Consider the following 26,482-nt stretch of genomic DNA (forward strand, 5'->3'; position numbering starts at 1 on the left):
CAGTAATCGCTTGCATTTCAGCATTCGCATGGGTCGTTTGACATCGCATTTAAATCCATGATTTTAGATATGATGCCTCAAACCGATTTTGCTCAAATTTCGTGAGTAACTAGGAAACTTGTCAAGCTTTATGGACATAATCAAGCGAATTGCCGCAGTCCTTTCATTTTCGCGTTGCATTGCAAAAAAGCGTGGAGACTCCTTATAAGGGGTGCCCCGGGGGTTACTTATAAGGGGGACGGGGTTACTTATAAGGGGGACGGGTTACTTATAAGGAGGGGCCCCCCTTGTGAGTGGGTTTCCCGAACTGAACTGTACGTACGCCACACATCACATGTTTATATGCACACAAGAAAGGCCGGCCGGCAGGCAGCCCGAACTAGAAGTTGTTTACAGGATTGACTGCGTGTAATAGTAGCGCACAATGCACTTGTAACAACTGATTGAGTGCGCACTGCTAGTGTAAACATTGTGACGTCAGGCTGTGGATGTTAGTGAGAAATTAACCCACGCACACGTGACTCATTTCAGCGCTTCCAATTGGCTACATTCTTGAACCCATTTTATAATAATAACTAACAGTGTTGACCGAAAGATCAGTCTGTATCTGTCCGTCGGGGAATGTTCCGCGGAGACTGCGCTGCGTCTGGCTTCACTGATCTCCTCCGGAGGACAGCGTTAATGGCAAAATATAAAAGAGTCCTCCGCACAGACGGATCTTTCTGTCTACTAACAGTGTAGCAGAGTAGGTCACCTCGAGGTGTTGCACAGTTTAACCCATTGAGGACGGACTGATTTTGCTACAACACCCATTTCAGACCCTTGCCTGAGTATGCTCAAGACTCGTCCTCAAAGAGTTAGTATGGCAAATTAGCCAGGGGTGTGGTATCCAGGATTTTTTTTCTGGGGGGTCATAATCAAAATTTTTGGACCTTTACCTTTGCGAGGGAGCAGAGCGACTGAGTGGAGGGAGGTGTGGAAGGGGGGTGTCCCCCACGCCCACGGGAGGGAATTTTTGAATTTTATATCTTAAAATGGGGCCATTTGGTGCATACAAAAGTGACTTTTTCGGCATGGCAGTGTGGCTTAGAAGTAAGGTATGGCATATTAAGTTACGAAATTTACAAGGTTTTAGACAATTTGCTGGAACACCACCTGGTCACTTTTTTTTTTCCCGTGTTGTATATAGGGTAAAAAGCCCTCGAAAAACAAAAATGTCTTTTTCAGAAAGCGGACATTTTGAAGATCTTTTTATTGGGGGGGGGGGGAGGGGGGGGGGGGTGTATGACCCTCCCGACCCCCCCCCCCCCCCTTTGCATACACCCACGCTAGCACACCTACAGTGTAACTCACAGTACTAAGAATTCAGAATAGGTTTAGTGTATAACATGTTACTGTTATGTGTCTACTACTTATCAATTACAAGGTATCAAGAAAAGGGTCTGAGAAAAAAGTGTCCACCACCGTGGAATTTTAAACAAAATCTTGATGTTGTCCATCTCTCCCCAGGTAAGATGAACCCTCCCAAAAAGAAACAGAAAACATCCTACCTTGACCGCATCGAGAAAGATTGGTCAGGCTGCAGTGCTGGGTTTGAAGAACTCCACAAGTGGAAGGAAAAAACGGTAACAAAAGGTATGAGTGGTGGATGGCTAAAATCGTTCTCAGATGAATAATTTTGCAGTCATTCCTGTAGGAAAAGTCTGAACTGAGCATATGAAAGGATGGTCGTGTCACAAACAAGTATTTATAAATGTTTGTGTATGACCGACGCGTCATGCATTGTAGACTGCATTAAACAGACGACTATTTCCAATTTCCAATTTCAATTTTCAATTCCATTAATATGCCTGCTGGGATTGTAGGAGAGTCTCCCACCACATCTCCCTCTTAATAATGATAATAATGGCAACTATTTTGTATTTTACATGCTTTTTCAGCAAACCGAACAGAGTGCTAATATTGCAACTAAAGCAGTGAGCATACATGGTGCATCTTACCCGATCCTGATGATTCTGTTTGAAACTTTCTTCAGTATTACACAGAAGGAGCTGATGCTTTAGCTGCTGCTGCTGCCTATGTTGTTGTTGTTGTTGCTGCTGCTTATGTTGTTGTTGTTGTGATATATAAAGTGTTTCATGCAGGAGGTGCAGGATGCAGTAAGCTGCTGATGAGGTACACTCTGAGACACAAAAAAAAGGCTTCTTCTTCAAGGGCAATTTTTGGTATATTTGTGTGGGTGGAAATGAGCTGCTTGGTGGAGGAGGGTTGCACTCTCTGAGTGCTTTTTTAAGTTTCCTTTTGCTTTCATCTCCATACTATTTACAATTGTTGCAGATGTTAATGTGAAGAGATGGAATCCCCGAACTGATGAGTGTTCCAGAGAGGAACAGGAAGAGGATGAGGGGGTGGAAGAAGAGGCAGTCATTGATTGGTCTTCTTCCAGTGATGAGGATGCCAAAGAAGCGAAAGGCTTGCGGACACTAGGCATGGCTCCACTGAAGAAGAAAAGTCATTTGCGAAGGAACCCCTCGAGACCAGCGCCTCGTCGGCAGCAAAGGGGCCCAGCATTGGTGGGATCTTGCAGTGAAGAGAGAGGAATGGTATTTGGGGCCAAAACAGGGCAGAGAACGCCACCCATGGACTCTGAAGAACTATGCATTAGCGATTCCAGTAGTGACTCTGGGGACCTGGGAATCCCAAGGATACCAGTGTCTGCTGTGCTGCATTCTCAGTATTCTGAGGAGGTTGCTGGGTTAGAGAGAGGGGAACCACTGATGCCACCTTCCAAAACTTCCCCTTGTGAGAGAGGTAATGCAAATGTAGATTACACAGACAGACAGATGAGAAGCCTGTGATAATTGAAGGATCTTGCACTGTCAAAGGAAATTTTCCCCCCCCCCCCCCAAAAAAAAAAAAAAAAAAGAGGAAGAAAATAGAAAATTATTTTTGAGTGAGAGAAGTTCAACAAGAGAAACACATCACAGGAAATTCTGAATGATTTAACAAACGTATCCAAAGCCATTCTTAGAGCAAATCTGATGAAAGTCATACCAGTAATTATTTTGTCCTTCAACATTCAAATGAAGGCTGAGTGATAGCACTGGTTAGATAATCAAGAGACATTTGAACTTTCTTCTAGTCAAATGTCTGTATTTACTATTTTTCAAGTGCCCACTGGATGTTGCAAGGTGTTTCTCTTATATTATAATATCATACTTGTTATCATATTTTCATTCAACTGAAACTCATCTTGTCTTTAAATTCTCCAAAATGTTATGTAGGACCTACTGGTATGTGTTTCTCGAAAGTATGATACATCACATGAAACTTTGCCTGTGCTTCTTGTTGGCAGGAATAAACATACACATTGGGCAGGAAGAAAGTGTTGAGGAGAGTGGACTTTCAGGAGACAAAAACACTCAGAGGGACAAGACATTCAGACAAAGCTGTGGTCATCCCAGACGGAGTAATGCTCAGTCAACCAGTCCCAAGGTGAGAAGTGAAATCATATTGATTTTAACTCGTTGAGGATGGACTGATTTTGCTACAACATGCATTTCCCATAGACACCTGCCCGAGTGTACTCGGGACTCGTCCTCAACGGGTTAATGAGCTCACACAGTTTTGTGTATGAACAAACCTCTGACTTTTGATAGTTATTTTGTGACTACATCTTGTCTGAAAACAATCGTGTGCTGACTTCAATACTGTGAGTTCTTCACTGCAGAAGAGTACATATTGTATGTCTCTACTGATGTTTGAGACATCTTTTTTTTTAGATCAGTGAATGTTCATCAGCTATAGAAGTGAGTTGTTGGGTTTTTTTTCACACATTGTCATCAAAAAGGGAAATGAAGAAGCAGATACTAACTGTAAGGTTGAGCTATGGTATTTGATCCTCAGTATCCCGTATGTGATAAATCAGTTTTCTCAAATACTGACTTTAAATGTTCTAATATGTGTTATGTAGTATGTATGACTACTAATCAATACACCAATAATCTTCTTATGCCATGTTATGTAGAATTTATTGACAAAGACTGATAACATTCCAAACCTATGCAACCAGCCCAATTTCTAGCTTTCTTCTGGCTATACTGAAAAGATTTGACACCATTAACAAGTTTCTAGTTGATTCACTGCGTGGTGATATCAAGTCAAATGATGTGATATTTCATCCTCAAAGAATTCAGGATATGTCAGCTGTTCAGCTTTTGTATGTGTTTTTGTGTTTCTCATGTTTTCTGATAACAGAGCTCATGTGAACCAGAAATCCTGGATTATGAGTCACCTGAGGAGTCTATCAATGAAGTAAGTAGGAAAAAAATGTGTCTCCTTCCCCCGGCTGACACACATCATTGTAAATTGTTATACAAGTGATGCACAAAATAGAGTGCGTTAGTGGAGATGTAGCACACTCGAGGGTATTTACAATTGTGAAACATGCACAAGGCGAAGCCGAGTGCATGTTGCACTACATTGTAAATACCCGAGAGTGAGCTGCATCTCCACTAACGCCATGAAATAATCCTGTGCATCATTTGTTTTATAAAATGGGTCGAAAACTAACAGCATTTTTCACGTACCTTTGTAAGATGTCCGAAGATGTTCGTCCCAAACATTTCCTTTACGCACTTCGCACTCGGAAATCCCACACATATAAGTACTGTACGTATAAGAGTATACGTACGCCACACATGTTATGCACACAAGATCAGAAAGGCCGGCCGGCAGCCCGAACTAGAAGTTGTTTACAGGATTGACAGCGCGTATAGTAGCGCGTGACGCACTTGTAACAACTGATTGAGTGCGCACTGCTAGTGTAAACATTGTGACGTCAAGCCGTGGATGTTAGCGAGAAATTAATGCAGGCACACGTGACTCATTTCAGCGCTTCCAATTGGCTACATTCTTGAACCCATTTTATAAACTATGTTTATACTTCTCTGTGTAAACGATGTCTCGATTGATTTGATATACATAAACCATCAGAATAGTGTGCGGCACGCTTCACTTTGAAGTCAGCGTGGAGTGAAAAGAAAACATCAATTCATTTATGAAGGAAAGGTGTAGATAGGAATTCAGATTTTATGATGCTCACATAAATGGAATGACACAATAATTAACACATATTCCTGATATTTAGACTGCCTGCATGGTCTTGCACATCTTGTTCATGTCTACCCGGGAAAGTGCTATGACCCTTTTTCCAATACAAGTAACTCAAAATTTTGCCATGCATTTCTAAATGCTCTTCATTCTGCAATCCAAGATTTCAGCCTCATTTAATGCCAGCATACAGATTTAAGTTGATAATTGTGAAGACAACAATGTATGTTGTGTTTCAAACATTAGATTATTATCCATATATATTTGAAAAAAAATAATAGAGAAACAAACTCTAGTGTTTTCTTTTTAGTTCTTTACTAGACACCTTCATTTAGAGAACTGGAAGAGCCCACTTAAAGCTGTAGCCTGCTGTGCTATGATGATACAAAACAATCGTGTACCACGCTAGTAGAGATAAAAGACAGAGTGTTACTACGTCAAGCTGGCCCAATAGTACGGCAAATATCTTTGAAGGAGATATCATAGTACAGTGACATTTGAACATGAACTGTTCAGGGAAGCAATGTTCCTTTTCATGGTATGGCTAGTGTACTGGATGAATACTGATCTTATTCACACACACACACACACACACACACACACACACACACATACACACCATTTTGTCAGCTCTTCCTAAGTATCGAGATATTTTGTTTTACTATGTACCATATGGGTAGTGATTTTAAGGGTACTTGTAGTTTCGTAGACTTTGTAATTTTTTCATGTGACATATTGTCTACTAGTATTCAAAACTCATCCTTGTAGGAACTATCCATCAGCACCTGTGTATCAGACGCCTCCTCCTTGCCAGCCCAACACCAGAGGCACGCACTGAGAGGCCCAGACAATGCTGATGCCACCTTACCGGGTGCCAGCCCACGTACTGGCAGTGAATGGGTCAAAAAGCTGAAGCTCCAGGCTGCAGTCACACCAGAGAAGGCAGATCACCGTGCGGGTGCTACAGCGACAGCAACAGCATCAACATATACCTCTGGCCGAGGAGACGCGGGGGATTCGGCGAAAAAAAAGAGGAAATTCCTGAAGTAAGTGTTTGTCTCTCACACTGCTCGTGTACTTGTTATCATTTTTATTCATTAAAGGGATTGTATAGTTTAAGGTTGAGACCTAACTTCAGGTTTGTAACTTTTTGGTGAGAAAATGAGAAACCTCTTGATATAAAAATGTGAAAGAGGATATAATTCGAAGAGGAATTCAACATTTATTTCAGGAAAATTGATTTTGAAATGGCTTAGATATCCAAAATCAAGTGGTCCTAATACGATCACTTTTATTTACTTTGTATTTAGATGTCTCAGCGATTCCAAAAATGATTTTCTTCAAATAAACTTTGAATCCCTCTTAGAATGGTATGCTCTGTACTATTTCATAAGTGGTTTCTTGGTATCTCACAAAAAGTTAAAAGCCCAATCCTCATCTCTACCAATACTATACCATACCTTCAATATCTTCCCCACTACACTCCCTTCTTTCGCTCTCATTGCCCCCCTCCCCCTTATGCTACCAACTGAACTCACCTCATGTCTTCAAAATTGTACAAAATCTGTTCTATCAGGAAGATGTTCACATGAGATAAGTTATATAAGGTTCTAAAACAAGCTTTATTCACAAGCCAAACTTGAGGGTGAATGTGGATTTTACATACCATTCTTTGTCAAGGCGTGGTTGTGAAGTACATGTAACAGGTAATAGGTAATAGATGTTTAAAGGGGATGGCTAGTAGCTGATCAGTGGGAATGCTGGGGGATGATTGTTTCCAATTTTTGTGGGATTCATTTAAGAGTACATTATATTGTTGTGTGAAAACTATTTGCTTCAGAACAGTCTCATATTCAAGTAATGTGCAGTTTGATGCCCCGTCACTGTACGGGCATGCTAACCTGGAAACATTAAACTGCACATTACTTGAATATGAGACCATTCTGAAGCAAATAATTTTCACACAACAATAGATGTATAATGTACTCTTAAATGAATCCCGCAAGGATTGGAACAATCATCCCCCAGCATTCCTACTGATCAGTTACTAGCCATCCCCTTTAAGTGTGTGTAACAATTCTAGTCCCCAGCCCTGGCCAGATCTACTGACTACTTACTTTGGCAAATCCTCATGTGCACTATCACAAGGTAATCACAAGATCGCTCAAGTTTGTGATTATATGACCTTGTTCATGCATGGATGGGTGTGTTTTACAATACAATAGCTCTCTGGGCATCATACTCAAATGTATGTAGCCAAAAGTTTAAGTTGGTTCACACGCTAACATTGAAATAGGTGTCATATAAATATGTCACTTTGATAGCATGGTTAGTGTTTTGTGTAAAACAAAATTTACACAGAATATTAACATATGTAAAAACATTTGTAAAAGCAGTGATGACTGTACATAAGAAGGGCTTTGTCGTTGCAAAATCGTAGATGAAAAGTATAAGTTTGTTTGTTTGTTTGCTTGTTGTTTTTTTTTGTGTGTGGCGCAGTGTGTTGCAGTGCGTGCGTGTACACAATATTAGCATGTATGGAAAAGGATGCTTTAGTGAACTGAAAAAAAAAGCTGCAGTGTTCAGTGTGAAACTTCTTAGCATGCGTTGCAGAGGGAAGCCTCCATCTGTTAGCCAGTCTTTGGTTGGTTCCCTTGTGTTTCTAGACTCGGCCTAGCAGAGCGCCTCCAGCGGCTGGTGAACAGAGAGAAGTCCTCGGTGGCCATGTGGTACCATAACCAGCATGATTCACAGGGTTCTCAGCAAGGTAGGAAGGCCTGTCAAACACATTCACTTCGATCATTTTGTCTTTGTTGACGACAGAATACTAACCCAGAGGAGCAGTGACCAGAAATAGGGGCTTCATATCGATGATTTTGAAAAATAAAGTCAAGTTTTAATAGATTAATACATACCTACATGTCTTCTTCTGCTTTTTTAAGCGAAGACCACTCCTTGTATCATGGTATTTCAAGCTCTTACCGACTTGTTTTATTTACAAATGAATTGTATAAGGTGAATGAAATCTTTCCAAACTGGCACATTGTCACTTGAACAAAATACTGTGAGATAAACCCATATAATATGATACTTTAATCAGGGAAGTGGGAACCCGCTGGTTTAATGGAAGGATTCACACAACACAAAGAGTCACAAGTCTCGTGGGTCTGATATTAAGTGGAATAATTTTAAGACATCTGGATCCAAATACAGTTGTAACTATGACAAGCAATTGAAGTGCTTCATGTGATTGATAGAGTATGTGATAAAACGATCTAACACAGAGTAGTTGGCTCATCAAGGAGTAACTTTGACGGATGTTTGAAAACTGAGATGAACAATTTTGAAGGAAGTGATTGACATGCAGTAAAATCATCACACTATCTGATTTTTTGTTCTCTATCTCATTAAATTGTATCAATCAGAGAGCAAGAGGAAGTCCAAACTTGTTGTGCGAGTCCTCTCCCTAGACAGTCACATGGGTCTGTATGCTGCCAACTGCCTCCTCCTCCAAGGAGAAATAGGGCCAAGGGATGCAGTGGGAGGGGATGCCTCGGAGTCCAGGACCAATGCCAGGGGTGGAGGGAGAGGAGGAATGGGGGAAGAAGGAGCAGGAACAGGAGCAGGAGCAGGAAGGAGAGATGAAGCTGTGTGCATCCTGTTTGCACGAGCTACAGCACAGCGGCTTGGTCTGGGCAAGGACTCTGTGATTGCTATCCACACCCCATGGTGAGTTGTGCTGAAAATATGGATATACAGTTAACCTTACCTCAGTTGAATCTATTGGACTGAAGCAATAGCTTCGACGTCAGAGAAAATTTGATGTATTAGGGATTAAAATCATTAGAATATGAAGAGAAGAAAACTTGAAAAGACCTTTGACATAAGCAATTCTTCAACTTATGCAAGGTTGACTTTAGCAAGGTTGACTTTTTGATTCTCTGGCTTTTCAGATCTCATCTTGGGCAGTTCATAATGTTTGCAATATCCAGAATGCATGTAGACACTTTTTTGTTTGTTTGTTTTTGATGGAGGGTTCACAGAACAAATACCACAAATTAAAGAGTTCTTGGAGTAATAAGAATTTCTCATATCACTAGCTTGAAGTATTTTTGTTTCTTCCGTGGGTCGTCAAACTATTGCATTTTGTGAAATGTTGGGCTGCCATACATCAATTTCATATTGCTGGTGTCCAGTGCACCGGACAACCGATCATTTAAAACTTTTTCTCAATCTCTGCAGGCAGAAGCTATCCATACCAAACTACAGCAGGCCTGTCATTTTGTGCACACACTTCTGCCGACCTCTGAACTCAGAAGCAGACCATGGTAGTGCGACTGGTGAATCCTCACAAGCACAGCCACAACTCATTCCTGACAACACAGACAAAGAAGAGACAAGAAAGGTGAGAATGGGTGTCAGTCTGTTGCAAGAGTTCTGAGCAAGCGGGCCAGAACACTTAGTTTTTGTTTGTTTGTTTGTTTGTTTGTTTGTTGTTGTTTTGTTGTTTTGTTTTTGGGGGGCCAAAATCTCAAGAGGGGCACATTTCTGTGACAGTGTGAGATCTGGGGGGGGGGGGGGGGGGGGGTTGTGGAAGGAAGTTACGGAGCTTAGGCACATTCTTGACCATGTCTTGGACTGCTAAGTTAATGCAGTGCATGTGGCAGTGTGTAGTGGTGATTCTCTCATTTTCCTCTTGCAGTCGGCTGGCAGCACCACTCCTTTCTCCTTGGAATGTTGCTGCTCCATCAAAGCTTTGCAGCCCAGCACAGAGAGATGGGGAGGTTATACCTTATCAGAGCATCTTTGATAGTCTTGTGAAGTGACTCTGAGTCACACTCATCAATCGCGTACATACCAAGGACGTTCTCTTCTCCCAGCAATTCGTCTATTGCAACGCGAACGCAAATACACAGTTGCTCCAACTTGGACACGTCAGTGGCTTCATCAGCAATGATCTCATATACTTTTCCTTGCATTTTTTTTGCCAACTCATGCATCACAGATCTGGACATCATGTCAATCATTTCCTGTTGTATCTTATGTGAGATCCATGACAACTTCCTTTCGAGCCACCGATCGAAACCCTCAATGTCCCTACATCGCAATGTCAACAAAGTATGAAAGTTGCTGTTATGGTCAGTGTGTCCTCGAATTGGTAATCCTTGTTTGGTAAGATACTGCAAAGTGGAGAAAATAGCATGAAGATACTTTGTGTTCTCTTTCATCTCTTCCTTTGCACTATGGTCAAGTCTCTCAACAATGTTTCTCCCATGCCAGATCTGGTTCATTTTGTACACGAGTAGGTGATGACTTTCACTTTGCTCATGCTTTTGGAATGCCTGAGTTGCCTTCTTCCAATTCGAAAACTCGTTCTTGCTGAAACTTTCTTCCTCCCTTCCACCACCAGGAATTTTTCGCAGGCAACCTTGTTGGCATACGTGGCAGAATGCCGCTCCGTCACCGTTGTTTGCAGTTTGTTCCCATTCTAACCATGGGTATGAGGTATACCACTCAGGGCGAAACCGCCTACCCTGATGGTCTTTTTTTAAGTTAGCTGAAGTCGGTTGATTCGGTTTTTCCCTGAAAGGACCTTCGGTGTCTTGTCCCTTCTGGCTATTATCTATGGCAGGGTTTTCATGGGTTGTGGGTGATTCTGATAAATCAATCTTCACTTGCCCGGGTTGATTCTGCAGTGTCTGTTGGCTCTTTCTGGTTTACTCAGGGGAAATATGCGAGGAGGGATCGAGATCCCTTCGCGTTGTCATGGAGTTCTTTTTGCTCCTTTTGTTTCCTCCTTTCTGACCCAGACTGGTGCTTCTTCATGATCAGGATTGACTGTTACAGCAAATGAGATTGTTGAAAATCAAATAGTGATGTGAGCCTCATGAAGATTACAAATGCTGGGATGAACCAATGCTGGGATGAACCAAGGAACCTGCTTCTCTGATAATAATTAACCTCATTTCATGTTACTTTGATTGGTGTCACATATCAAATCCTTTCACGCCAAAAGGACCATTGTGCGTGCTAGACGTGCACCACGATTATGCACGAGCCAGAACTCACAGCTGTTTACTGTGCATTGGGCCTTTGTATGTAACAGATGAAATCTGAGCAATACAATTAGGTGTTGGAGGCGTCAGTATGAACACGGATTGTTCTAAGTTAATTATATTAGGCCTACCTTTGAATCTTTATTTGGTTCTGAGAATTAAATGGGGCACTTGAAGGCATGTTTGCAGAGACCTGATAATGCAGAAACAGTAAACCTTGCATTGCTCCACATTGCCCAAGTCGTTGCAATAGAAACCCGTGATTTTTTTTTTTTTTTTTTTGCTTGTGTAGCTTTGAATGAAATTAAGTGGCCTATAATTTTTTGGTTACAACGGGAGAAATCCTGTGTTATTTATGTGGCATAAAATGACAGGATTACTCCCAAATTCAATTTGATTGGCTGTGTCCTTCAAATGTAGATTTCATATGTGAAGAAGTCTTATATTTTGCAATACAATTAGAAAGAAAAGAAGGTTTATGGAATTGATATTACCTTACTACCTTGTCCTTTTTAACAGTATCTAATGCTACTTGATTTGAATGAGAATACTAACCATGCCAAGCATTTGGTGCATTAGGTGCGTGACTGAAGTCAAGTTATCCCTCTGAACATTTGCTAGCCCATGTAAATGATGATCAGTAGTTTATGTTTTTACTCTTTCATTCTCTCCTTCAACATCCATCCATTCTGTGTCATATTTTCCTCTCTTTTATTTTTTATGGAATGTATAGTTTCTACTTCCTCTGAAGCTGTTCAGTCAGAATATGGGAATGTCGCCCTCTCTTGGTGGTGCTCCTTCAGTATTTGTCTGTTTGTACCATATTTTGCTTTTGTTTGTTTTTTCATGGAATATGTAGTTTCTACGTCCTAGGAAGCTCTTCAGTCAGAATATGGAAATGTTGCCCTCTTTTGGTGGTGCTCCTACAATATTTGTCTGTTTGTACTATATTTTGCTTTTGTTTTTGTTTGTTTTTTTTCATGGAATATACAGTTTCTTCGTCCTATGAAGCTCTTCAGTCAGAGTATGGGAATGTCGCCCTCTCTTGGTGGTGCAGACGAGCCAGGCAGAAGGCAGCCTGTTTCCTCATCCATTATGGCGTGTGTGAGCGAGACTGGTGGATGTTCATCATCTGGTATCAGCTTCAAGGCTAGAGTACAGAGAGTGGTGCAGAGAAAGCAGCAGAGAAGTGTTCTAAACCAGTCTGCTAGGTAGGGAACCCTCCAATGTCTTATAACAAGATAACTGACGCATGGCTTTTCACATAATATCATTGTGAATAAACAAAGACTGCAAGGTATTAGATAGTTGAACCGTAATTCAACAAAGGAGATTTCAGGCAGTATGTTTTCACAAAGAGAAATTTACAAAGAGAAATTAACAAATGATTGGATAAATCCTATAGGCTTTAATTTACCAAAAGAGTTATATACTACATGGGTTGCATGGATTACATAATTTTTATCCAACTTCTATGCAGAAATGCTTGGAGCTTCTCATGCTGGTTCAAAAGTGAGAGAATGGTTGTTGTGTATGTGAGTAATCATCTTATATAAGTGTATGAGATGAAGTGTCTAGTATTGTATCATTTACATATTAATTTTCTATCTCTCCATCTAATCATCCATCTATCTCTCTATCTTTATCTATCTATCTATCTATCTATCTATCTATCTATCTATCCATCTATCTATCTGTCTATCTAAGGAAGTTGTTGTCTAACTACAGTGCACTCTCGTTATAACGAGCACAGTTATAACGAAATTCCGGTTACAACGAAATAAGAATTTAAGCAGCAACATTTCAAACTCTTTGTTTTTTATTGTTTATTTGATCGGTTATGACAAAATTTCGATTTTGATTTCGATTCGACAGAAAACTGCCAGTCCTGAGGACTACGTTATAACGGGAGTCCACTGTATCTCTGAAATCAAATATGCTTTTGATGTTTCCAAAACTCCATTCTTAAGGGGACCATCTACATCTCAAAGTGGGAGCCAATGGCAAGGAAGTCCCGCCCCAATTTGGTCTCTCTTGCTGCAAGATGGTGAAGGTGTGGTCTGCGAACTCCAGCTGTCCAATCAGATGTCGCAGACTTCCACCTGGCAGCCAATCATCCAGTCAGGAGAGGGCTGCTCATACATATTCACGCGGTTGAGGCTGACCCAGAGACTGACCCGCGCCAGGGCCCAGGGGCTCTTTTCCATGGTGGACATGCTGACTGGAGCTGGGGGCTCAGTGGTGGGTAATCTGACATTTCTGCAGTCACACTTGTGTGCATGACTCAAGTGGGGGAAAACCCAACAATGAGGGATTTCTCTCTTTCAGGTTGTATTTTGTGTTTACTGTGTGAAAGTTTGGCGTAAGGGTTTCCCCCCATCACAGACACATCTTTTTAGGGACGGGACAAATCCCAATGAGTCTTGTTGAGCAATGTGTTATCTTGCTGTCCCCTCCAGTAGAGGCAAAAACACTCTGTCCCTTGGATAGAGTTGTTTCAATTTTTCACGCGATTGTTGTGACCATCAGTGAATTAAAAACATCAGAAATTCATCTTATTTGCCTGAGCACGAAGAATAACTCACATGAAAATTTCCACCTTTTCAGTATCTTGGACAAGCCACATCACATCTTTGCATGCACTGATTTCGACCAGTGATTGCAAAGGGATGTAAGATCGAAGTCATAAAATGTTATTCAACCCAGGTGCAAAGTAGGTATAGGTATTGCAGTGTGAAGGGGACTGTCAGTTTGAGGAAGACTTTGACTATCTGTTTTTGCTTTCAAACTCATATCAATGAAATAAATGATGCATGGCTATGATATTTGTGAAGAGAAAAACCACACGGAATTTATCTTGTATGGAATTTTTGTGGAAACTTTTGTTTGTTTGTGCCAATGTGTAAAAGTGTCAGTGATATGTGTACATTCAATGTTTAATGCTTCTAAATCATTGGGCGCACTGTATCAGGATAATAGCCAATCATGGGCTGCACACTCTTACATTCAGTTGGTGTACGCTAGCTATATTATCACGATTGCACCAGGATGATTGCAGCTTGATGCACGAAGGGGCCCATGATGTATCAAATGATGTATTGTTACAGAGCATCAACCTGGCAAAACATGATGCAATCATTGTTTTTTTTCTCGAGTCTGTGTGATGTTTGAGATGAAAATACTTGAGATATACAGTCAAACTTGGTTAAGTCGACCCCCCATAGGTCGAATAATTGCCTAAGTTGAAGGTCTTTTCAAGTTCTCTTCTCTTTGTATTCTGTTGATTTTAATCCATTATAAGTTGAATTTTCTCTATGTCGCAGGTTACTCGAAGCTATTTCTTCAGTCCAAATAGATTCATCTTTATTGGCAAGATTGTCTGTAGTGTGTGTTTGTTAGTGGCAAATCTACCATGTAGCAAAAAGAAAGTCTATGCCTGAAGGTACCCTTTAAGAAGTGATAATGGTGCCATAGATGGTGTATTATAATATGCAAGTGTGCACGAACACTTCATAAGTAGAATTCAGTCCTTTGTTCCTTCCTTTGTGACTCGTATCTTTGAAAATCACGAGACATTCATTGATGTATCACAGGGTGCACAGGCTGTATGTTACATCTTGACCAGTGAGCTTGGAGTGACCACTGTGGAACCTCTTGACCAAGGGTCAGATGGCGGCATCCCTCCCCCACCCAAACCACCTGTGCTTCAAAGTCTGTCAGACATTATGAAGGTAGGATGGCCAGATTAGATTGTCATTTCCTTTCTTTCTTCTTTCCTTTCTGGTTTTTCATCGTCATCATCACCATTTTCTTTTCCTTCTCCTTCTTTTCTTCTTTATTATCTTCTGTCTTCTCTTCGTCTTCTTTTTTCTCTTTGTATTTTTCATGGTCTTCATTTCTGTCTTCTTTTCCTCCTATTTCTCTTCTTTTCTTTCTTTTGTCTTTGTATTTATTCTCTTCTACTTGTTCTCATTCTTCTCTTTTATGTTTTCCTATGTTGTAAGTATTTGATATGAGAAATTCTGATATCATTGGCATGAATGTCACCATGATTCTTCTTTGGTATGGTTATTCATTTGTTCAGCGTGAAATAATCTTGGTTTGAATGTGCAGTAGAGCTGCAAATCAAAGACAGTTAATACACTCCAGTGTACACTATGGTGTGACAGACCACACTGTCAATGTTATTTCTATGTTTGCGATTTGTAACCAATTGTGTGTGACTGCAGTGTTGTCCAAAGTAATATTGATTGGTGTCATTACTTTGTTTGTTTGTTTTTATAGTGTCCTGTGCCGATCAGTCTATTGTAATGTGTCATACTGCAAAGTCACAAGGAATATAACTTCAAGTTTGGATTTACCACTGACAAGGAAAACGAATACCCCCATTCAAAAAAAAAATGTAAAAAAGTGCAAAAATCTGTCCATGCTACTAACATGGTTGTCTGTTATTGGCTGGTATGAGTCTCATTTTTATAACAAACTCCAATGGTGTTAAATGGATATATCACAAGTAGAATAACCCATAAAGATGTGAAATTTGGGAAATGTATGGTAGTTGTAAACATGTACGAACATGAGTGTGCATGCTGTTATTTTGTACACACGTGTCAATGTGTTTGAAAACTGGAAGATGTGTGTATGCAAAAAGTTGTGCACACTGAGTTGACTCTTCGTGATTTTTCTTGGATTTTTCTTTTTAATCTGAGACACAGACATAGTCAGAGAGCTATGTAGATTCACAGACACCCCATCATGTCCCTTCTCTACCTTATTAAAGAAGGGCATGTCATGGCGTGGGAATTCCCCCAAGAGTACATTACATCAGGGGAATCCCCACTGTGATTTGAAGCCAATATGTGGTCACGTGCATATGGTTTGTTGTGGCTTGGCACCTGGTATTGCTTGTTCAAAAATCAAGTCATTGTTTTTATTGGCATGTACTTTGCGTAGTCAGATATTAAGGGAAACCAAAGCCTAAATATAAATGTGGATCAACTGAAAGCAGAACACATCAGTGAAAGTTACAATCCATTCAAAACTAATGCATTTTTAAAGTTTCGGGGCAGCCATCACTGGATATAAGGAGACTGCACGTAATGATGTCGTATTGGACAACAATATACTCTATACGCTGTTATTTTCGCATACAGACACTTTCGCGAATGAAGAGGTCATAGACATTTTCGCGAGATGTTGTTTTTGCGAATTAACACCGACGCGAACATAAACACACTATCACCCAAGTGCATCAAGGCATTTTCGCGTGTTGTAAAATTCACAATCCAACTGTGATTCGCGAAATTCGTGAAAATTAAACCCTCGTGAAAATAACAGCTTATACAGTAAAGAAAATACATAGAAAATTCAACATTATTTCACTTTTCTGGCATAATGAAAGAGCACTTGACTTGCCTCTTTCAGAAAGCAGGTTGAATTATATTACCCTTAACATATGTCCATAACATGTCAATGAAATGTGAACTTTTCATAAAAAATGAAATTTTGTGGTATTCTTCTTACATTTTCTTTTTGTATTATCACTAGTCCAATATGACGTCTTGAAGAATAGTAGTCTCCCTATCCAGTAATGACAGAATCAAAACAATTCATAACTTTTGAATCAATTGTCCAATTTTCCTCAAATTTTCACTGGCATATTCTACTAATATTGCTACTTCCACTCAATCCACATTTAGTCGGGATTTGGTTTTCTTTAATGTTTCCTGCAGAAGTATAACAACTTATGCTTAATAGTAATATGTGTGTTAGACAGATGGTCAGAAATAATCATGCCCAACCAAAAGCAGACTTCTTGTGAGTATTCATGAGAGTCAGAAGATTGTGGATCTTGTTGTCTGCAAATGTCTGCCAGTTTTAGTAAATTGAGTGTGATGTGGTACGTTCATACTACGTCACAAAGATGAATACCTAGGTCGGCTAGATCAGCAAAATACATTATTTGCACCCCTATGATATTGGTTGTACTATAACTTACAAAAATGCCAGCAACATGTTGAAACAACAAGACTTTCTGTACAGTGCTATGGCGGCTAGAGCTTAATACCAAGCTAACTTGGATAGTACAGCCCCAAGATATGTTTCATGACCATGCATCTTTCATTATTTTTGGTTTTAAAATTGCTTGGAGAACATAAGGAATTCTGTAATTACAATTTTCAGGTTTATTTTATCAGTATCATCATTATTATCATCATCATCACTGTAATTTGGCATTTCAGACGACATTTTTACATTTTTAAAGTTACAAGGCAATTTCCATTCAGCATCGAGAAACAAAATAAAATTGTAACAAAGCTGAACGTATTAAAGGTTTTATACTCATTGAATGATATCATCAAAGTTTCTACCCCCTACCCTCCACTACCGGTAAGCATAAAATCAAGTTTATTTCCGGGTAAGCAAAGGTGTAACTACATTAACTATGAATGCAGACACAGCCAGCATTAGATATAGTCATGTGGGTCTTATTCATACTCTCTATCATTATGCTCTCTGTCTATCTATCTCTCTTTTTGTCTCTGTCAGTCATACCCTCTCGACTGTGGACTTTGAAAGTTGTCAAGTTTTCTCTCCTTTCTTCAAGAGCAGTGTTATCCTTAATTCTTTCTACCAGAGCTCCCAAGTCTCCTTGATTCTGCAGGAGACTTCCTGAAAACTGAACAATCTCTTCATGTCCAGATAGAGGAATATGGAAAAAAAAAAAATTCCATGATTTGGGACTTTATTTTTACGCGTTGAGATGCATCTAACACCCAGGATTCTCCCCAGCTATCCTTTGGAATCATCCTGATGTTGAAAGTGGCCCCCTTCTGTACATACCTGTATGATGTCACATGAACACAGACCAATGTGGAACTGAAAGTGATGTGATGGGTTCCCCCCCCCCCCCCCCCCCCCTACTCCCCAATTGTCTGATGATGTCTGTCTCATGTTGGTCTCTGGTAAAATACACACTGTCACAAGACCTGTACCAAGGAGCAAATCATGTGACCGCATCTTACAATCACTGTACTCTTATGAAAGCACTTAATGTTTTGGATGTTCAGGATTAGCTCTACTTAGCCACGAAAAGCTAATATTTGTTGAAAGAGTCCCACTTTGTAGATTGTTTTTGTTTTGTCTTATTTTGTTTTTTTAAATATTTCTCTGATGACCAATCTAGAGGGATCAAGTATCTAATTGTAATCTCCAAGAACCAGGAACTTTGTCCCAAATAAAACACACAAAAAAGTAGAAAACAATGAGCTCTGGAAGAAGCTTTAGTGTTGTGAATTTTTTCCTTTCCCTTGGAGAAGAAGAGGAATGTGTATTCAGAAATAATATGCAAAGTGTATCGTAATCATGTTGGGCTATTTTTACTTCTCTTAATGACCGCAGTTGTTATTGTTATGGAACTAACGATGGCTGGGAGCAGATCATATCTCGAGCCAAAGGTCTTAGAGAGACTGCTATGGCTTTATTTCTGGCATGATGAATTATGACAACGCTATTGGTTAAAAGGCAGTCACATGACACACACAAAAGTCCCCAATTAAGTCAGGTGACCTCCCTCTTGACTTTATATTGAGCCTCTCATGAGGTACTTATACCGGGGAAAAAGTTACTCTCACTTTAATGATCGTTAGTTGTTATTTTTTTAGCAGGTCATGCAACCAGGATAACATGCTACATTCCAATGGGCTCAGCATGTGCTGTTGGCATGTGAGCTTTCCAATATAAGTGCTTCATCCATATTGATTGAATCGCCCCATGAATCCTGCACGTAAAGATCTTATGCCTGGCATCATATACATCATATGACAAGAAAGACATGATATGTGCAACATGCAAAATATCCAATCCATCGCACATGGCCATCTTGATTGTTTACCCCGGTGTATGTATTGGAGAATACTTTAGATTCAGCAGTGTTGTGCTGCCGCTGCCCAATCACATTTTGTGTGCGCAATACTAGCCTCATTCCTTAATGGAGTTTATTCAAATTCCGATCGGAGGTGTACCATTAAAAGATCGAGCTTCTTGTAACTTTGGTGGTAGCACCCTTGCTTAATCCATCTTTTTACATACTGGTTAATGTTATTTTTGTTCTTTTTAGCATCTGCTTGTGTGCACTCTACTAGCCACACTCCTGGACAGATTGTGTGAAAAATTTGTGCAGAGTTTCAACATAGTTGAATATGAATCCCTATAATTTTTGGTGATGCTACCCCTGATTTTGTTCCATTACTGTGCTGTACAATGCACATTGCTAGATCATTTTCTTCAAAACTCATAATGGAGGTGCATCATGGTGAAATTCAGACCCCTTTATTGTTTTTAATGATGCTGCCCCCAGATGTCTGCCTTTTTTATAAGGTCAAAGGTCAGATTTTCGTCGGTGTTGTGTGTGTGTGGCCTATGGGCTGAGTTTCTTGACGGAGGTCATTCAAGTTTGTTATAGAGTCATATCTATCAATTCAGTGGTATTATTTCAAAATTTAGCTCTTTATTGTAACTTTTGATGGTAACTTGTATGCTTGTTTTGAATATAATACAATGTAAAATGGTTGATTTTAGGGGGTCTAGGGCAATTACCCCCTGGGCATTTACCCCAGACCCTTCCCCTGACTCTAACCATAATCCTAATCCTGAACCTAATCCTAACACTTACCCAAACTCTAACCCTAAACCTAGCCCTAACCCTAATCTTTACTCTAACCTTATCATTAACCAGTATTTAGCTGGGGGGTAATTGTCCTTGGGAGGTAATTGCCCTGATACAGATTTTAAGAGTCTCCTTGTCTGTACTCTACTGGCCACATATCTCAGTGGACTTCTTTCAAGTTTTGCACAGACATGAATACTTGTAATTTCTTGAAGCTGTAGGTCTTACCCCAGTGATTAAAGTGGACAAGCTTACGGTAAACCCCTTTACTTTTTCATACCAATGACGTAAGATAAATCTAGAAAAGAATTGTACCAATAGGCCATACCAGCATGTTAGAAACAAATAAAGTGTGTTTAATGGGGAATCCCTCTGTAAAACATACCTCATTTTGGAGGCTGGATGCACTTTCTTTTAGATGTGGGGGGAATACATTTGTTTTTATGTAGATTCAGAATACCCATTGAACTTTTGAGTGGTAAATCCAGATTCTTTTGTTAAGGACCTCTGAGGGGAGTTTGAACAGAAAATCTTCCCTTTTCAGAACTAAAGTGAAATAAATGGGCCTACTATATGAAACAAAAAAAGACTGAATCTGATTGTATTTTAAATATTTTCCTAATCTGAAATGTTTTTAGCACATGTTTATTGAGAATCAATTACAGATGTGAGACCTGTGCTAATTTTGGTTATGCTGCCCTCAGTGTCCTGTCTTTTATTGGGCCAAAGGCTGCCACCATATTTAATTTCTTGTGTGTGCTCAACATTTCATATTTCTTGATGGATTTTTTTTTTCAAAACATATGGATCTGCACCATGGTGAAATTTAGACTCCATTGTTTCTTGTTATGCTGCTTCTAATGTTCTGCCTTTTACAGGGTCAAAGGTCATACTGTAAAAGTGGATATTTTCACACGACTAATTTTTTATGCTCGGCTGGGTATGATGAGTTTCGTGTGTTTTTAATTTCGTGGAATCAGACATCAACTATTGGGACATCTGGCGAGCAAAAATATTCACATTGCTTTTTATTTGCACGCTAGTTTCTTGTTGCGCGAAATGCACAAAAATTGTATTTGATGGATGTCTTGTGCGTGCCATACAGTTAGTTTTTCATAATGGATATTGTTGAAATTTTGTACAGATATCATTGAAATTTTGTATTTGGGTATATGATGGTCAAATGTAGATTCCTGTGCTTTTTGGTAATGCTGCTCTCAGTGTTCCATCGTTTATAGGTTCAAAGATCATTATATCTCTGTAACTGACTTAGAGGTTACAAAAAAAAAAAAATTGATGTCTTTAATAGAGGAGGTGTTTCTGGCTTGAAAAGGAACCGAAACCCAAAGAGCAATGTGGATTGAGTGAAAGCAGTAACATTAGTAGAACATATCAGTAAAAGTATGAGGAAAATCGGGCAATCGATGCAAAAATTATAATTTTTTAAGTTTTGCTGTTGGAACCGCTGGATTAGGAGACTACGAGAGGTTATGACGTGTGAGTGGACAACAATATAAAGAAAATATCAAGGGAATTCCACAAAAATTAACTTTCTAACAAAATGGAAGAGCACTTGACTAACCGCTTTCAGAAAGCAGGGGGAATAATTGTTACCCGTAACATATGTCAGTATCAAGTTGATGGAATATGTAATTTTCATGAAAAATGAATTCTTATTGAATTCCCTTTATATTTTCTTTATATTGTCGTCCACTGATACGTCATAACCTTTAGTAGTCTCCTCACCCAGCGGTTCCAACATCAAAACTTTAAAAATTCATATAAACTTTTGCATTGATTGTGCGATTAGCCTCAAAATTTCACTGATGTGTTCTACTAATGTTGCTGCTTTCACTCAATCCACATTGCTCTTTGGGTTCCCTTTAAAGTCGTCGGTCCCAAGGTTGCTTGCTTAGTTACAAGCACACTCTGTTTCCTTAGTGGCCATGTAAAACAAATGAATTCAATTTATTCCAATGTGCAAGACTTTCTGAGAGCGACAGAAAGTGTGTTAGTATACTAACATACTGTAAACCAGAAATCCAAGGATCGCGAAATTAAAATGCATATATATGAAAGTCGTTGTCTACACTGTAGGCACCTATGCATTGGATGCTTGTGGCAATCACAAAATTTTCATGCTGTGAAAAACATCTTGCTCTACAGTATTGTGGCAACCAAGCAAAGAAAAGCTTTGTGGAGAAAACAACTTCCCCAGTTTTTTTTAGCGATTCAAGTCAAGTGCTACTTGGCACACTTGTTGGTATTGAAAAACTGATGAGCAAAACAGTTGTATCTCTTGAGAGGGTGCCAGAAAGGTTATTACCATGGGAGCGAGATTGTGTGACCAAAAATGTGGGAAAAACCTTTGCCGCCGCAAACGAGTTCCCAGTGAGTGTTAAAGCATTGTCAATTACTCTAGCACACATATTTGTATTGATATGTACCATACATTTAAAGGACAAGTCCACCTTTATATACATGTGGATTGAGTGAATGCAGCAATATTAGTAGAACACATCAGTGAAAGTTTGGGGAAAATCGGACAATCCGTTTGAAAGTTATGAATTTTTAAAGTATCTGCGTAGTCACTGCTGGATGAGAAGACTACTACAGAGTATGATGTCATATGCGTACAACCATATAAAGAAAATAAAAAGAGAATTTCACAAAACTTTACTTTTTGAATAAAGTGCACATTTCTTTGACTTGTTACTGACGTATGTGAAGGGTAATATTATTCCCCTTGCATTCTGAAAGAGAGAAGTCTCGTGTTCTTTTGTTATGCGAGAAAAGTGAAAATATGTTGAATTTTCTTTGTTCTTTCTTTATATCATTGTATTCATGTGACATCAGAAGCTATAATAGTCTTCTCATCCAGTCTGGAGTGAGCAGTAACTTCAAAAATTCATAACTTTTGAACGGATTGTCCGATTTTCCTCAAACTCTCAATGATGTGTTCTTCTAATATTGCTGCATTCACTCAACCCACATCATCTGTCTATGAAGGTGAACTTCTTAAATATGACTGGCAGAAAGTTCAATCCTGTGAAAGCAACACATCAAGGAAAAAAATCGTGCATAAAAAAGACCACTTCAGCATATTTTGGGGCAGGGGTATGATATTTGTAGTTGAGTGATATTTCTAGCTTGAATGCAAACCCAAAAGCAGTGTCATCTAAAGAAGCATTTCCAGGAAACGCCTAAGGTTATCGTGATATTAAATATCTGAGATCTTGCCAAACCTGTTTTTCTGTTGCTGTCTCTGCCATGGAGATACTATAAAAGTGAATATTTTCGCGTGACTAATTTTTGGCGCTCGACAGGGTAAGAAGAGTTTCGCGTGTTTTTAATTCCTTGGAATCAAGACATCAACTACTTGAACATATGGCAAACAAAAATATTTGCGTGCTTTTATTTTCATGCTAGTTTTGGGTTGTGTGAAATGCATGAAAATCTCAACACCGCAAAAATTTCCACCTTTACAGTAGTTGGGAAGACTTCAATGGGAAACACAGGGGGGTACACCAGGCATGCAACCCCTCTTTATTTTTTTTATTTCAAACAAAAGTGATGAAAAGAAAAAAAAAAATTAGGGCACATGCTCGCCCCCCCCCCCCCCCTTTAATTTTGTAAAGGTGCCTCGCCTTTACGGAATTCCTGGATCTGCTCTTGAGTATAACTTGAGAAAAGTGTCAATAGAGACAAAGCTGCTAATAATTACTATTTTTTTTTGTGATTTTATCTATCTGTTTTGTTTCAGTAGGGTAGCTCTGTCAGTGGCTAAACACTGTTATTCTCAGAGGCCTTACACATACAATAACGTACATCATGAAATACGTATATTGTAGACACATAAAAAGAAAAAAACATAATACACAATTACGGTACACTGACAACATGGCCAGATAGCTGAGTATTGTGATACCCTTGATACCCACTAGTTGTCACTTTCCTGGACTCAGTATGCCATGATAACTGTCGAAGATCACTCTACATACTGCTTGGATGATTATGAACTCTCATAAAACGAATAGAATTCTACCATTCTTGGTGAACATTTTTGTAACATAGACTATGTAGTGGCAGTTTGAGAGCCATGTATGGGTTGAGGGGAAAGTAGAGAATAACCTAGGCTGGGGATTACCATCCATGTGGGAAATTTGGATCTATGCAAGCCAGAGTTGTCCTCTTGTTGTTAGGACATTTGATCGAATATTGTTACTAAAATGTTCTTCTAAAGAGGACATTCTGCCTGACAATGTTGCAAAAGTAAGATTTTAACTCAGAAAAGACAGATGTGCCCGGCCATGAGAGATACTGTAAAACACAATATTTTCACGGCATGAAATTTTCGTGCAAGGGAGCCGACGGCCTTATATTCGCAGCATGAAATTTTTGTGAGTTGCCTCTAACATTCAGTGCACATGGTGTAGACAAGATATTTAGCATGCGTTTTAATTTTGCGAACCTCGGCTCTTGCGAAATTTGCGAAATTAAAATGCGTTCGAACATTCCTCGTATTACAGTACCTTAGTAGTATACCTAGAAATTGTCTTTACACACACACACACATACATGCAAACACTTAATGCACACCCACATAGGTACACTCACTTACCAAGTGTTATGCTGTGAGATTCAGACAGTCAATAGAATATTGGGACATGTTCGTTTCACAAAGCAGTGTCTATTAAAAATCCATCTACACTTTGCCGATTCAGATACTACACAGTGTTCCACATATATGAGGGTCAGTGGCTACCAAGAAGTAGGTGGGCAAAGTTGTTCCACATGTAAGGAAAAAAAAAATAATAATAATAAAAAAAACAGAGCCACAAATCAGTCCAAGTTTGAGCTAAATGGGGGGGGGGGGGGGCATTTCATGAAGCATTTTATGCGATAAATTTGTCCGACAAATAATTCTAGGGAGGACCCCTATGTTGATGATGTCACATTCACATTTTAGACAAGACGACTACTCCAACTCGGCACCTTATAACAGAAAGTAACCACACCTTTTCTGTTTGTTATCCGATATCACTGTACTTACTACCTCTGTGATTCACCTACTTGTGTGAGCGTAACGTTCCTCCTATAGATCGTGAACTGTACTTCACGTTTTGCAGCTATCCACCCATAACTGATTTTTTTTTTTCTTTCAATCTCAATGTGACTGTCATACATTTTCATGGAAAAAGAAGATGATACATCATGAGTAGTCAGAATAGCAGTGGCATTAAATGCACAATTCTGAATATTTATGTGCAATCCCATTGGGGGGGGGGGGGATGATTAATTACACTTAGTAGGACAGGTAATGAAATGTATTGATTTTGTTATGTAGAATACTACTTCTACTGCTACTACTACTATGGATGGTAGTGATGCTGCTAATAATGATAGTAATGATGATGATGATGATGATAATTATCATCATCGTAATAACAATAATGATAATAATAGTGATAATGATAATAGTATTAGTAGTGGTAATAGTAGTAATAGTAGTAGTAGTAGTAGTAGTAGTAGTAGTAGTAGTTGTTGTTGTTGTAATAATAGTAATGATAGTGATAATGATAATAATGATAATGATAATAATAATAATAATAATAATTATGATAATAATAATATCCATTCATGTTTATGATATTGAAATAATAATGATAAATCCGATGCTATTTCTGGTAAGCTTTTAAAAACTTCATTAGCCATTCAAACCTGTTATTATCAAGCTTCTGTATAATCCCCATCTTGTTAAAAATCAACAAGCTACATTATACCTGCATCTGTCATCTGTATTTGCTTTTGTCTGTCTGTGTATATTAATATCTTGCTCTGCCTCCATTATGCCAAAGCTCTCACAGTAGGGAATTCCCCCGTCAAGCTATTTTTGATTCCAGATCCTGCAGCCTATTTTGAGGCATCACTCGCAGATGATTTGATCTGTACTGTATGCAGAACCACTTCAATCAATATGTCATGATGTCTGCATGTTTGTTATCTTGTGCCTTCAGGATTCTGCAATGATTGATTAAAGAATGGATACCTTGACTAAGAAGAGGATATGATGAGACAACATGTTTCCGCAATTTGCATTGGACTGTAGTGGTGGGTAAATTTGGAAGAAACATTAAGATTTGGTGGTAGGATATCTAAGTCTGTTTAGATTACCTCATTTGAAAAAAGATGTGATATTGCCCGGAAGTAAAGGAAAATCATGAAAATCAGGTACGAATAATAGCGTAAAAGTTTCCACAGTATGCCACATAAAAATATACCTTATACCCCTTTCATGCTACTCATTTGGGAAAACCTGAGAGATTCAATGGGGACTCGAAACGTGGAACACCTGCAAAAAAAAATTCGTTCACACTAGCGAATGAGCTCCTGGTTGAATTCTCTTGTTCGCTCTTCTGCAGTGGAAGTAGACATTATGACGCGTGCGCGAACTGGCCTGCGAAATGTTGTTTTTACATCGCTGATCTTCACTTTTCACCTGGGAGTTTACCCACAATGTCTTTCACGCTACACTGTCGTGCGGGAGTTCCCGCAAGATCACAGGTGTAATTTGCTAAGCGTTGAAGGGGGTATTAGATGAGATAAGATGTAATAGGATAAATGGGAATGTACGCATGCAGTCCCC

At 39.3% G+C, this 26,482-nt stretch overlaps 2 protein-coding genes, 1 long non-coding RNA gene and 1 pseudogene across 3 annotated transcripts in view; 3 read left to right on the forward strand and 1 right to left on the reverse strand.

Moving 5' to 3' along the window:
- Window positions 1–3,377: 3,377 nt before the first annotated feature.
- LOC139720031 (uncharacterized) lies at window positions 3,378–6,128 on the forward strand. The gene is made up of 3 exons (XR_011710144.1): window positions 3,378–3,495; window positions 4,258–4,314; window positions 5,881–6,128. It is a non-coding gene; the product is annotated as an uncharacterized lncRNA (long non-coding RNA).
- A 1,125-nt stretch (window positions 6,129–7,253) lies between these two features.
- On the reverse strand, window positions 7,254–10,938 carry LOC139720064 (zinc finger MYM-type protein 1-like; annotated as a pseudogene).
- A 1,262-nt stretch (window positions 10,939–12,200) lies between these two features.
- LOC139720065 (uncharacterized) lies at window positions 12,201–13,451 on the forward strand. The gene is made up of 2 exons (XM_071631437.1): window positions 12,201–12,379; window positions 13,139–13,451. The coding sequence occupies exons 1-2, from the start codon at window positions 12,201–12,203 to the stop codon at window positions 13,449–13,451; spliced, it is 492 nt and encodes a 163-aa protein (XP_071487538.1).
- A 1,402-nt stretch (window positions 13,452–14,853) lies between these two features.
- Window positions 14,854–26,482, forward strand: part of LOC139720030 (uncharacterized) — a 28,810-nt gene continuing 17,181 nt past the window's right edge. The window contains exon 1 of the mRNA XM_071631405.1: window positions 14,854–14,899. Coding sequence (XP_071487506.1) covers window positions 14,894–14,899 — 6 coding nt within the window. The 5' untranslated portion in view covers window positions 14,854–14,893. The remainder of the gene's footprint in view (window positions 14,900–26,482) is intronic.

The sequence above is a fragment of the Diadema antillarum genome, unplaced genomic scaffold, assembly GCF_040938485.1.
Source record: "Diadema antillarum isolate AM-2024a unplaced genomic scaffold, OU_Dant_1.0 scf00000120, whole genome shotgun sequence".
Lineage (NCBI taxonomy): Eukaryota > Metazoa > Echinodermata > Echinoidea > Diadematoida > Diadematidae > Diadema > Diadema antillarum.